Source organism: Choristoneura fumiferana, chromosome 10 (assembly GCF_025370935.1).
Source record: "Choristoneura fumiferana chromosome 10, NRCan_CFum_1, whole genome shotgun sequence".
In the NCBI taxonomy this organism is placed as follows: domain Eukaryota; kingdom Metazoa; phylum Arthropoda; class Insecta; order Lepidoptera; family Tortricidae; genus Choristoneura; species Choristoneura fumiferana.
Genome location: NC_133481.1, coordinates 18,062,018 through 18,074,258, shown reverse-complemented (window position 1 = coordinate 18,074,258; position 12,241 = coordinate 18,062,018). Strand labels below are relative to the sequence as shown.

General features: G+C 36.5%; 1 protein-coding gene across 10 annotated transcripts in view; it reads left to right on the top strand.

The window, feature by feature from the left end:
- Eaat2 (Excitatory amino acid transporter 2) overlaps positions 1–12,241 on the top strand; it is a 29,493-nt gene extending 17,252 nt beyond the window's left edge. For all 10 annotated transcript variants that reach the window (XM_074093756.1, XM_074093750.1, XM_074093757.1 and 7 more), the window contains 8 exons: positions 2,072–2,408; positions 2,708–2,842; positions 3,379–3,587; positions 4,529–4,700; positions 8,339–8,533; positions 9,311–9,445; positions 10,450–10,555; positions 11,687–12,241. In XM_074093756.1, the coding sequence (XP_073949857.1) occupies positions 2,072–2,408; positions 2,708–2,842; positions 3,379–3,587; positions 4,529–4,700; positions 8,339–8,533; positions 9,311–9,445; positions 10,450–10,555; positions 11,687–11,836 (1,439 nt within the window). In that variant the 3' untranslated portion in view covers positions 11,837–12,241. The remainder of the gene's footprint in view (positions 1–2,071; positions 2,409–2,707; positions 2,843–3,378; positions 3,588–4,528; positions 4,701–8,338; positions 8,534–9,310; positions 9,446–10,449; positions 10,556–11,686) is intronic.

Sequence of the window (12,241 nt, the reverse complement as noted above, 5' to 3'; positions counted from 1 at the left end):
TTTTATAAAGTTGCAGAAGTAAGGTAGTTCTATTTGAGTAGCAGGACCTGTGCTTTAATTTTTTGCTCCTGTTACAAGGCCCACTCGTTAAAAAGATACATCAGTCATACGTAGCAGACTCGCATCAATCTTTCTGTGAATTAATTATGGGGCATTGAATAACAACTGTTATCAGCGGCGAACATGGTAGTCATGTCGATTGCTGTGTTGTTGTGTGTGTACAAGTATGTTGAATGAAATACACAAATTTATTTTTAATCACGAAGGAAATTAATTTATGAATAAGTACGTTAATTTTTGCATTTTCACCTACCTATATGCTAATGGATTTTATTTGTTTGAAAATGTGATTTGATTACGTGCGTGGTTTGCAAGCAAATGTTTTTGGGTGGTTTGGTTGAGTTCATCGTGGTGAAATTGGTAGCATTCTCGGCACGGATAGCCAGGAGATTATTCTCAAATCCCGGCTGGCATACCTGGAATAGTTTTCTTTTTATTTTGGGTTTCTAATAGAAACAAAAAATATTTTAAAGGCGTGTGCAACGTTCATTAATTATTTTTTGTTCACCTGTGTAAATAAATAAGTACATGGCCGCATAAAAGCCCTAAAATCATTTATCATACTCCTCGTTTACTTGGCTTTAGTAATAGCTGTTGGTTTTAGTAATAAATTAATAGCTGTTGTTCAAAATCGATTCATCAATTTTCTCGAAAGCGTTGACAGTTACGACTAAGTAACTTATCATTATTCATTTTCTTGTAAACAAGTAAACAAAGTTGGTGTAGGTGTGACATTCTATCAATCACTAAATGTTAACATCATCGTCATCACTGCCGGGCACAGGCCTCCTCTCAGAATGAGAGGGCTTGGGCCGTAGCTCCCAAGAGGCCCAGTGCGGATTGGGAACTTCGCACACACCATTGAATTGCTTCGCAGGTTGTGTAGGTTTCCTCACGATGTTTTCCTTCACCATAAAGCTAGTGGTAAATTTAAAATGTTATTTCGCACGTGAATTTCAAAAAAACCCAGAATTGCGAGCCGGGGTTTGAACCCACGGTCCTCTGCTTGAGTGGCCATAGGTCAAACTACTTGGCCACGGTTCTTGTCCTTTACTGGCAGGTTATGAAGAGTGATTAACAACGCCCCAATAACACAACCTCGGTTCCCCGAAATCCACAATGTAGATGCATTTCCCAAGTGTTTCACTGTATGTTGTGTGTTGTGTTCACTTTAGGAAACAAACTGACCTAGACCTGCTTACCTAGACCTTCAGGCTTTCCAAAGTTAGATTACCTGTTAGATTACCTTAGGGTAGGCTCGCGTGACTGACCTTGGGGCTCCGTAAACCAGTGCCAGGCGCTCGCTGACTCAGCCAAATTGATTCAGGCTATTTTTGTACTAACTTTGCCTAATCGGCGATATGTATGAGTGTAAAAATACTTGGAGCAATGTATGTACAGTGAAGGACGCTGAATCGCATACCAGAGTGGTTTCATAATCAATTTCACAACAGCAGAAAGGTTTCACCCTGGTACGCAATTCAGTTTCTTTGACTGTACTCGTAGGCATAACTAAGGTGACAATGAGATAGATGTACAACACTTTATAGACAGTACAATCAGATCATTAAATCAACGACATAAAATTTGGTACGGGAATATAGTTTGGATAACAATACAACACAGTCAACAAATAGGACCTACAGTTAAAAAAAAGCTTGTATTAAAAGCTATTAAAATAACAAAATATCAGTAAAATTCGTTTGGTGGTTTCGAAGATTATCGTGACTTATCTTGTTTGAATTAACTTTTAAATAATTTATTGAACCAGGCGTTACTTTGCAGAAGTATATCAGTGAACTAAAATTAAGTACTTTGCTTACACGCACGACCTTACGATATGTACGTCTATCTAACCTCCACACTGTAAGCACACACACAAATCTAACTATCACCATATTTAACACAACACTGACGCTTTTCAAACTTAACCAAAGTTCACCCTCAGAGCAATACAAACCGTTCACCAACCATGCTAGGAGATGCTAGACCGATTGACTTTTGTTTCCAGGTTTCGGTCTACGTCCATACAACCTCGGTCCTGATGCTTTAATGATCATATCGTATCCTGGCGAGCTGTTCATGAGACTTCTGAAGCTGATGATCCTGCCTTTGATCATCGCCAGTCTCATCGCCGGTTCCGCCAGCTTGAATGCAAAGATGAGCGGGAAAATTGCCGTCAGGACTCTTCTCTACTTTATAACGACGTCCATGTTCAATGCTTTCCTGGGTATACTTCTGGCAATGTTAATACACCCTGGGCAGCCGGAGTTGAGAGAGGACTTTGCTGTTGCAGTCGAGAGCAAAAGAGATCACAGTATTTTGGACAGTCTACTTGATATTGGTCGGTGAGTTGGTTTGATGGTTGCTTCTAAGTACAACTTAACCGACCAAATGCCAGTCGGCCATGCCACTTGCACGCTGAAGGATGAATATTTAACTAAAGAAGGAGAAATTAGCAATAAAAAAATTAAAAATAAAAATTTGATCATTTGATTTGACCAGTGACAAAGTCAACGATGGCTTAATGGCAACTATGGCAAGCCCGGATGATAATTTCTGTGTACATTTTTAAAGAAAGCACGGCACTTATAAATTGACCGTTTGATGAACGTTTCCAAACTCGTAATAAAATGTTTGGTTACAGGAACATTTTCCCAGACAACATAGTGCAGGCCGCTTTTCAACAAGCTCATACAGTGTATACGAAACAGCCGGCACTGTTTGCGAGAAACCTCACTAAGAATGGCACGGTACCTCTCGTCCGAGTAGTGTCTTACAGGTAAACACCGTGTCTAGCTGCGCGCTTGGTTTTATTTCATAATAATTTATGCAGTAAAATCGCCATTTTTTTTCAATATAATTTAAAATTGTCTTACGTTGATTTACTGCCAATGAATATATAATTTTGTCACTGAAAATTTGACGCGAATCTGCTTTGGGACCTAAATATAAATTTAATGATATTCATTCTGAATCGTAATCAACAGATGATAATGATGATGATGACGGAAATGATGTTGAAGAAGAAGATGATGATGATGATGATACGAATAATAATATTTTTCATCCAAATCTGTAAACAATGAAACTAGTTAATTCCGATAATAACAAAGATAATTTGATAAATGTATTTACTATCTAATGCATAATACTTTACTTTGACTTTACATAAAAATACATTAAAATTAGACCAATTTAAAAATATTACTAAAAGTATTGTATTGTACCTCACATTCTGCGCCCTGAAACCATGTTTTCAAAACGAAATTTGGGTTTCCGTGTCATTGGGTTGACGTCATTCATTTATATTGCTAGATCCGGCACCAACACACTTGGTTTGGTCTTCTTCTGCCTTGTCTTCGGGAGCCTGCTTGGCACGCTCGGCGCTAAAGGCCAGGTGGTTATTGACTTCTTCCAAGCCATCTTCGAGGTCATCATGAAGATGGTGACTGGGGTGATGTGGTTTACCCCAGTCGGGGTCAGCAGCGTCATCGCGGGGAAAATTCTTGGAGTTAGTAACGTGGGTATGTATCGTGATGAAGAACAGATAAATAAGAGAGAGAGAGACAAAAACATTTATTTATGTATACATATTCGATACACAGAAAAATACATAAGAAAGAAAAAATGAGATTTTGTATTTTTGAACATGAAACAATCGTGAAACTCACTCATATTAAATGATATCGCAACGGATAACACGACTTAAATCGAGTTTAGCTCGACATGTTTCGGGCTAATTCGTAGCCCTTCGTCATAGGAGCAACGCCACTCGGCGGCTGCTGCAACACGCGCACTCAGTTGTGTGCCCTTACAGGGCGTCATGGACCGACCTAATTGTACTTAACAGCTCATTATATTTATGTACATGACTTATACAAAAAAAAAAAATAAGTAACAAGAACATCGAATACCTAGTATAAATAGGACATTGATTGGACAACTGAGAAGTTAATTTAATTGTTAGGTTACTAGGTATTTCAGGCAGCTAATTTAACTGATTGGCTAAAAAATAAACACATGTAGCAACTGGACCCGTTTTAAATATTTAGCTAAGGTTTACCCTTGTAATAATAATAATAAGAATAGTCAATCAAACACATTTTTTAATCCTTGGACCCTCTTCCCATATTTTGCTAGATAGGGAGGGTGGGTTGGTCGTCAGTTGAAGATCAAGAAGAACATTCAAATCAAAATAAAATAAATGTGTCGTGGAAATCATAATACATATTTATAAGATCTTCCACACCACCACACCACACCACCACAAACCACATTTAATGCAAATAAATAAATTAATGTTAAATGAATGAAAATTGCTTAAAATAACAAGAGGTGTTCCACAAGGTTCAATACTAGGACCAATTTTCTATATTGTATTTTATTAACGATATGATCAATTTAGTAACTAACTCGTTGCGAGACACGAGTCCGATCTATTATGATATTAATCTTTTATTTGCAGCTCAAGTGATGTCCCAGCTAGCATGGTTCATAGCGACGGTGACGCTCGGCGTGTTCCTTTACCAACTGATTGTGATGCAGCTCATCTACTTCCTGTTCCTCAGGAAGAACCCCTACAAGTTCTACTGGGGGCTCTCCCATGCCATGCTCACGGCGTCTGCTACCGCTTCGACGTAAGTATTAGTTGAGTCACGTAATGCCGTTAGCAAAACGTGAATTTTATTAGTCCACAAGATAACTTTTGGCTAAAATAATAATCATTGCTTCGTCATTCTTTAAAAATCATCCAATAAAAAGTAAAAATTGTTATCCTGTAAGATGCAAAGGCTGTTTTTACGAGATTATTGTATTTGGATTGAAATTTTCCCCAGTGTATTCACTCTCATTGTCTTAAAAGTCTAGCAGAGATCAAAGAACACCAATTCATTTTATCTTTACAAACTTTGTTAGCTTCGTACAGATTTACTACAGTGGCATGCATTGCATCTCAGATATTTGGCTACTACATCTCAAGGAAGTGTATCGTCATTACAAGTGAATTTTCATCTGTGATTAGTTTCTTGATTGATATACCGAATTGAACTTTAGATCCGATGATACTAAATCACTTTCGGATTTTATTAAATTTGAAATCACTCAAAAGCTGTATAATACATAACAGCTGTATACAATAAAACATATTTTATAGATGCAAAAAGGCCAAAAAGGGATACTAAAAAATATCTCTTCACAGTGGAATAATGATTGCCTGTGTCTACGTTTGGCAACAAAAGGTTGTTCGTGTGGTCCATCCTTGAAACCAATAATAAAAAATACACTTCTTTACTGGAGCTGGATGCGATGCGTGGAGCCGAGGATAGGGCACTCATTGGATGAGACCTACGTCCAGCAGTGGACTGCTATAGTTTGATGATGATGATGATGATGGCATCCCTTTGTGCTCTCTCCTCTGTCGGTGTCTAGGGTCGGAGACCTGGTGACCTGACTCATAGGTTCATCCTAGTTCGGGCACCAGTCTTTGCCACACGGGTCTGACTTCTTTATGTAGTGACTAAGTAAGTACCAATGTAGAAAACTGTAACTGGTAGTGGTGAAGAAAAATAACTTAATTAAGTAATTATTATATTTTTTGTATTATTGCGTATACTATACATTTTTGTATTTTAATGGATTCTACTAAACAGTTATGTATCGATACCTCCTACGTATACTGGTACAAGTGACAAATTCCTGATTTTTAGTTTTTTGCAATTTTGTGATTAATATTTCCTTATTTACCTACCACAAAAAATTTGCACGGATATTCCTATTAGTTTTGGAAATAAAGTGACGTATATTAATGCATCTAACACCGTTTTGCTAATCGGTACAACGTATACTGAGGCAACCGACATGCACCACTATACGCGGCACCGATATTGTCGCGGGGCCGGGGAAGTCGAGTGTAACTGGCAGTTGCCGCAGTGTACGCGCTAGCGTCGCTGCGTGCGGACCGTTTAAACTGTTCTACGAACACATAATTTGATAGTATATATAAAAAAACATGTTTTGGTCTGAAAATTGCGGAGGGCAAGACCACAATAGCCGTATTTCTCATAGACAGTCATGGAAACTAAATCCAATGTGAAACCTTTTCGTGATCTATTTCGCTATGATTTCTTTGGCAAATGTATGGGATGTCAACATAACATTGGTAGTACAACGGTTCCACCCCAGTACCAGTACGTGATTCAGTTTCCTCGGCTATACCTACATGTACGCGTGCTAGAAATATAACATTGCAGTATTACATTGCATTCTGGTAGTTGAGCATCCCCAAAAGAAGGCGAAGGCATGCATGCTTTAATTAAAATGAGAACAGTAAATTTCAATATACCTACAGGTTGATAAAAAAAATCCTGTACTATACTGTAACCCATATTAGGGCTACTGATTACTAATACGATATAAGTGGGAAGACATCGAAATTAGAAAGTCTTCTTGCGACTCCACTTCCATGCAAAACTTTTTTTTTCGAATCACAGTATTTTTCTACTTGGATCATATTAGTAATTAGAAGCCCTAATGTGGTTTAAAGTATAGTACAGGTTTTTAATAACCCCCTATACACATTTTTTATACACACCTAAGAAATGGTACCTGGCTATGTATATGGCGAAAACGGGTAAACCGTATGAAGTTATAGAAGTTTCCCAAGACTCGGAAACAGACACAAATTTAAATCTGTTGTCAAGAAGACATTAATATATAAGGCTTATTATTAAAATTAATGATTATATCATGGATAGGGAAATTTGGAAATAATTCCGATCCGCATTGGCGAGTGCTTACTCCAAATAGCGAATTGAGAACTGTTTTAAATATGTAGTTGTGCTAAATACTTGTGATGTATAGATATCACTAAAATCTGACTGTAAATCTGTTTTCAAAATATACCTAGGTTTATTGCCAGACTCTTCTCAACAGAGGTTTTTTCGAACCGGTGGTAGATTTTTTTATATTCATAAGTGCTTGTTACAATCTAAATTGAATAAAGATATTTTGACTTTGACTCAATATTTCATGTCAAAACTTGGCTTAAGCAAAGTGCTAATCAGACTCGCGCACGAAGGGTTCCATACCATCTATACAACTTCATTAGGATTAGCAAAAAAATGGCAAAAAAATTACATTTGTTGTATGGGGGCCCCCTTAAATATTTATTCTGTTCTATTTTTTGTATATATATATTATATCGACTACAGTTATACATAATCTGTGAAAATTTCAACTGTCTAACTATCATGGTTCATGTGATACAGCCTGGTGACAGACGGACGGACAGCGAAGTAGTATATAGAAGTTGGGTTTCCGTTTAAAACCCTTTGGGTACGGAACCCTGAAGAGGCACAAAAAGCTAAACCGTTATGTGGATACAAATGGGTGCGATGCGATATATGTATCACATGAGGAACCTTTCACAATAAAATACGAGTACACATTTGAACAGGAATACGAATCCATTGAATGGGCTTCCATTAATTTAAAACACTTAATACAATTACTTTTTCTTTATAAAACCATTTATATTTCAAGTGAGGTTTTTATATAAAGGTATATTTCTGTATTTTGTATAGCACGTTTAAAACATTACTAGCGGTATATTGGTACAAGTGGCATGCTAATGTTAGCGTATATTGATGCAAGTGATAAAAACGTTTATAAATCAATAGATGAAGGTAAAAGAGCATCTGTTTTATTGTTCATTGCAAGCCATATAAGTATTTCATCTAAAAATTCATATACAATATAAAAATATCGTTAGATCAGTAATCTACGCATTACGCCGTATACTGGAGCAAGTGGTAATTAGCTCAGTATACCGCACAACTACAAGATGTAAAATACGCGTATAGTAGTGTATCTGCAATTTTCTCAAAAACTATAAGAAATTTCAAAATTCCATGAATACAGGTAGAAAGCAAATATTTTCTGAGAAAGTTACAGGTTTTGGAACCTTTGAACAGCTCTCCTGTAAATGTATGATTATGCACTTGTACCAGTATACGTAGGAGGTGTCGGTATAACCTATTTATTTAACATAATTGCTGCTACAAATCATCATTCGAATATAGCCAGGACAATAAAAACATGTCACATTTCTATTTCCTCTTAAATAATTATTAGTCATACTTAATCAGCCCTTTTGCCTTTATACTTAATTTGGTATCAACTGTATTATTTATACGTAAAACAATTTTATCTCTCTTCCTTCTTGCCTATGCGTGTAAATCTTTGGCAACAGTCCTAACTCCATCTTTTCTCATTCCAGCGCCGCAGCTCTCCCAGTGACCTTCCGTGCGATGGAGGGTCCCCTGCGCATCGACCCTCGAATCACCCGCTTCGTTCTGCCGATCGGCTGCAACATCAATATGGATGGCACAGCGCTATTTCTAGCTACTGCCAGCGTCTTTGTGTGCCAGATGAATAATATTGATCTGGGGTTCGCGCAGTTGGCTACCATATTGTAAGTATCACCATCTGGTTTACTCTTTTAACGGGTTTCTTCTATACTACGCACTTCCAGTACAATTGACGCCTTCACGGCGCTGTTAGGGAGGTCGCGTTTCTGCAGTGTTTCCACAATATTAGCCGAAGCACAATTAGTCAGTATTATTGCTGTGCTACGGAATAAAATGGCATCTCTTCTGACAAGAAACATTGTAGTAGCACTACGAGTTTCTTGTGATGTATGAATATTATTTTATTATTAAGAAAAAAAGAATAATGTACAAAATACATAATGGTCACTTGATATTAGGTAATGCAATTTTGTGAGAAATAGACCATCATTATAAGAGAATTCTAAACCAATCTGTAGATCTTCTCTCTATCTATCTAATACATTTAAACGAGCAATTCTTGTATATATAATCAGAATCTCGGAAACGTCTCTAACGATTTCGATGAAATTTGGTATGTAGTGGTTTTCAGGGATGAAAAATTGATCTAGCTTAGTGTTATCTCTGGAAAAACGCTTGGTACCGAGTTTTAGACCAAGCGGAGCTCGGTCGCCCAAGTATTGATCATAAAAAACAACATACAGTCGAATTGAGAATCCTCCTTTTTTGAAGTCGGTTAAAAAGTTTGCATAATTAATAGCTTCCCCCGAAAATTATGTTATTTGTATTATATCGATTGACCATTATGTTTGTATTTCGTACATTATTCTTCTTCAACTTTATTTATTTTAACAGGTTCCCCTAATGGAGTCACCGTATTGTTTAAATTCCTTTATTTTCAGCTTGACGTCAACAGCTGCTTCGGTGTCTTCAGCCTCGGTCCCGTCTGCAGCCATGGTACTGCTGCTAGTGGTGCTGGCGGCGGTGGATGCGCCGGCGCACGACGTGTCTCTGCTGTTCGCTGTGGACTGGCTCGTGTGAGTTTTTGAGTACTAATGAGAGAGTGAAACCTTTTCGTAGAAAAAGTCATAGTAACATCGCATTGTTTGACACGGGAATATTCATTCACGCTTACTGTGAGAACGTTCTACAGTGGATCAGGAATCAAATGGTTCTGTACTTCAGAGAATTTTGAATAATTAGCTAGATTCCTAAGTCGTGACTTTTTATAACAGATGTTGTGCCAACTGAGGCAAAGATTCCAGTGTTTTGATTTGGAAAAAATATTTTTAGGTTATTCAAATTCATTTTTATACTGAAAAATTTTTAGTCCGCACTCGGGATGTCTCGGTTTAAATCTTAAAGGTAATTTACAAAAGAAATACGACAAATCTCTATTTGTTTTGCTTTTTACTATCGAGCTTTTTAACTTGTCTAATATACAAAGCCGGAGTAGCCGTTGTCGCAGCCATGACCAAATCTTGATTTCAATCATTGTAGAATTGCCGAGTGGAGATAATTCTACTGTTGATGATTATAAAGTGATCAATATCATGGATTGATAGATATATTCATTAACATTTAAAAAGTACCTAACTTATAAACACACATGTCAGATAATTATGAAAATTTTACAAAAGGATAGGAAATTTAATATAAATTCACAAAACGTTAAAATGTCGTACATAAACTAAGAGTATAAGAGTATATTATAAGTATAATTTTTCTATCATTTGGTCTAATATTTTGTGTTGAATAAATACTTTATTCAGACCAAAGTCATATTTCTAAATAATAAAATATCGTCAAATTTTAAAATTAGAAACAATTTCTAAAATAAATAAGGGCAAAGTTACAAAAATATGTGTAGGTTCACGAGTTTGTTCACTATATTTATGCAGGTTTTGTAACTTTACCATACTTATATCTCTTTGTAGTAGTTTGTAGTCGTCTAAATTACTGTATTCTCTTCAGGTACGAGTATTCTTATTGTCCATTTTTACAGCACAAAATTAAGCTATACTTAACCTTATTTTGACAGTGATCGGATACGCACCACTAACAACATGCTCGGCGATTGTTATACAGCTGCGGTGGTGGAGCATCTGTCGAAAAAGGAGCTAATGGCTTGTGACGCTGTCACGACGGTAAGACAAACATCCGCAATAACTATAGCATAGGTGATAATTTAAGTAATGACTGAAAACCTGTTTTTATCTCAAGTTACCCCAGTACCTACCCACTCTTTTTTTATTTCAAGTTAGGTACCGTAAACTGCTTCAACTTTGCCCTCTGGCCCCAACATTACCTGATTCGATTTAGTCCATAACTTAGCACCCTTTAGGTTTTAAAACTTTTATCCCCCTGTAATAATAATTTTAAAACTTTTATCCCCCCGTAATAATAATTCCCGTGTAGATAAAAGTTTAAAACCTATAAGAGTGCTAAGTTATCGACTCTAAATCAACTCGGGCAATGTTGGGCCCAGAGGGCAAAGTTGAAGCAGTTTACGGTACCTTAAATATTTCAAAAACTATTTGTATGTTTTGCTAAATCAGTAATTCTACTTAATTTCTAAGTATACACATTCGTGAATTAAACGTCATCCTACGAGTAATTTTTGTGGTCCTAGAAATCGTGCAGGTGAGTATTGAAAATATAAATAAACGTAACTTTAAGCGAGGGTTACTCAAGTGGGTACGCGAAGGGTTCGCTATTTCGACGGTAGGGGTTCGCGACAAGTTTACGTGACCCCACCAGGCTGCAAGACTACAAGATGATTAAGATTTTTTTATTTTTTGTATTTTATTTCAACTCCAAATTTGTTCCTTATTTTTTGTTATTTGTTGTTGTTTGTTTCAGTTTGTATTTTCGTTGGCAAGAATTCTTACCTATATTGTTACCTTTTAGAAATAAATAATATCATTTATTTGATGATGATTGAAATAAATCAGTCAAGTTTATTACTTTCTTTGGGGGGGGAGGTGTGTTTGCATGTTAGAAACTTTAACAGGGGTACGTTGGAGTTTGTGAATGCTTTAAGCGAAGCACTTTCTAAGGTGCATGACTGTGATCTATGTATAATCAAATTAAGGTTTACGTGGATTAAGAGTTTTTCACTACCAAACATTAATTCTCGACGAATTAATATAAAAAGCGATTCATGGTGATTTGATTTCCATTCACTACCACTTTTCAATGTCGAACGCCTGATTTTTTTTAAAAAGCAATTACATGACTTTACAACTTACTGATAAAACTTGAACGCACTTTTTCAGGAGCCAGTTGCCAATGGTCTCATCCCTACACCAAACACAGAAGACGAAAGAATAGGAACCCCAGTCAAGAAGTCCATCACATCAGACGACATAATTATCGACATGCATTTATCCAATCAAACTAGTAATAGTCCCGTCAAACGAATTTAGCTCTTAAATAATCACCCAAGAGACTGCGTTTTGAAATCATTTTTCTAAAAAGACAATTTTCAACATGTCCAAGTTTTAGATTTGATGTTCACTTGTTAACTTTTCTAGGATCAGTGGTTTCAACGTTTGTTACATAAATAGTGATGCTAAGACTGGAAGTTGATTTGGAAATAATATTATAGGACTGAATTAGTGAAATGAAACAAGTAAATAATAATGTGCTTCCCAATGATACAGTCAAGTGCAAAGATATCGACACGGTCAAAGTAACAAAAATATGTATACACGACCTTAATGTTAAGTGCATAAAGTCGTGTACCGTAAGGTCGGGATTCTTTGTCCCATTTCAGGTTACTTTGGCCCATATGAAAACCACGTAAAAACATACTATTAACAGAGTCGGCT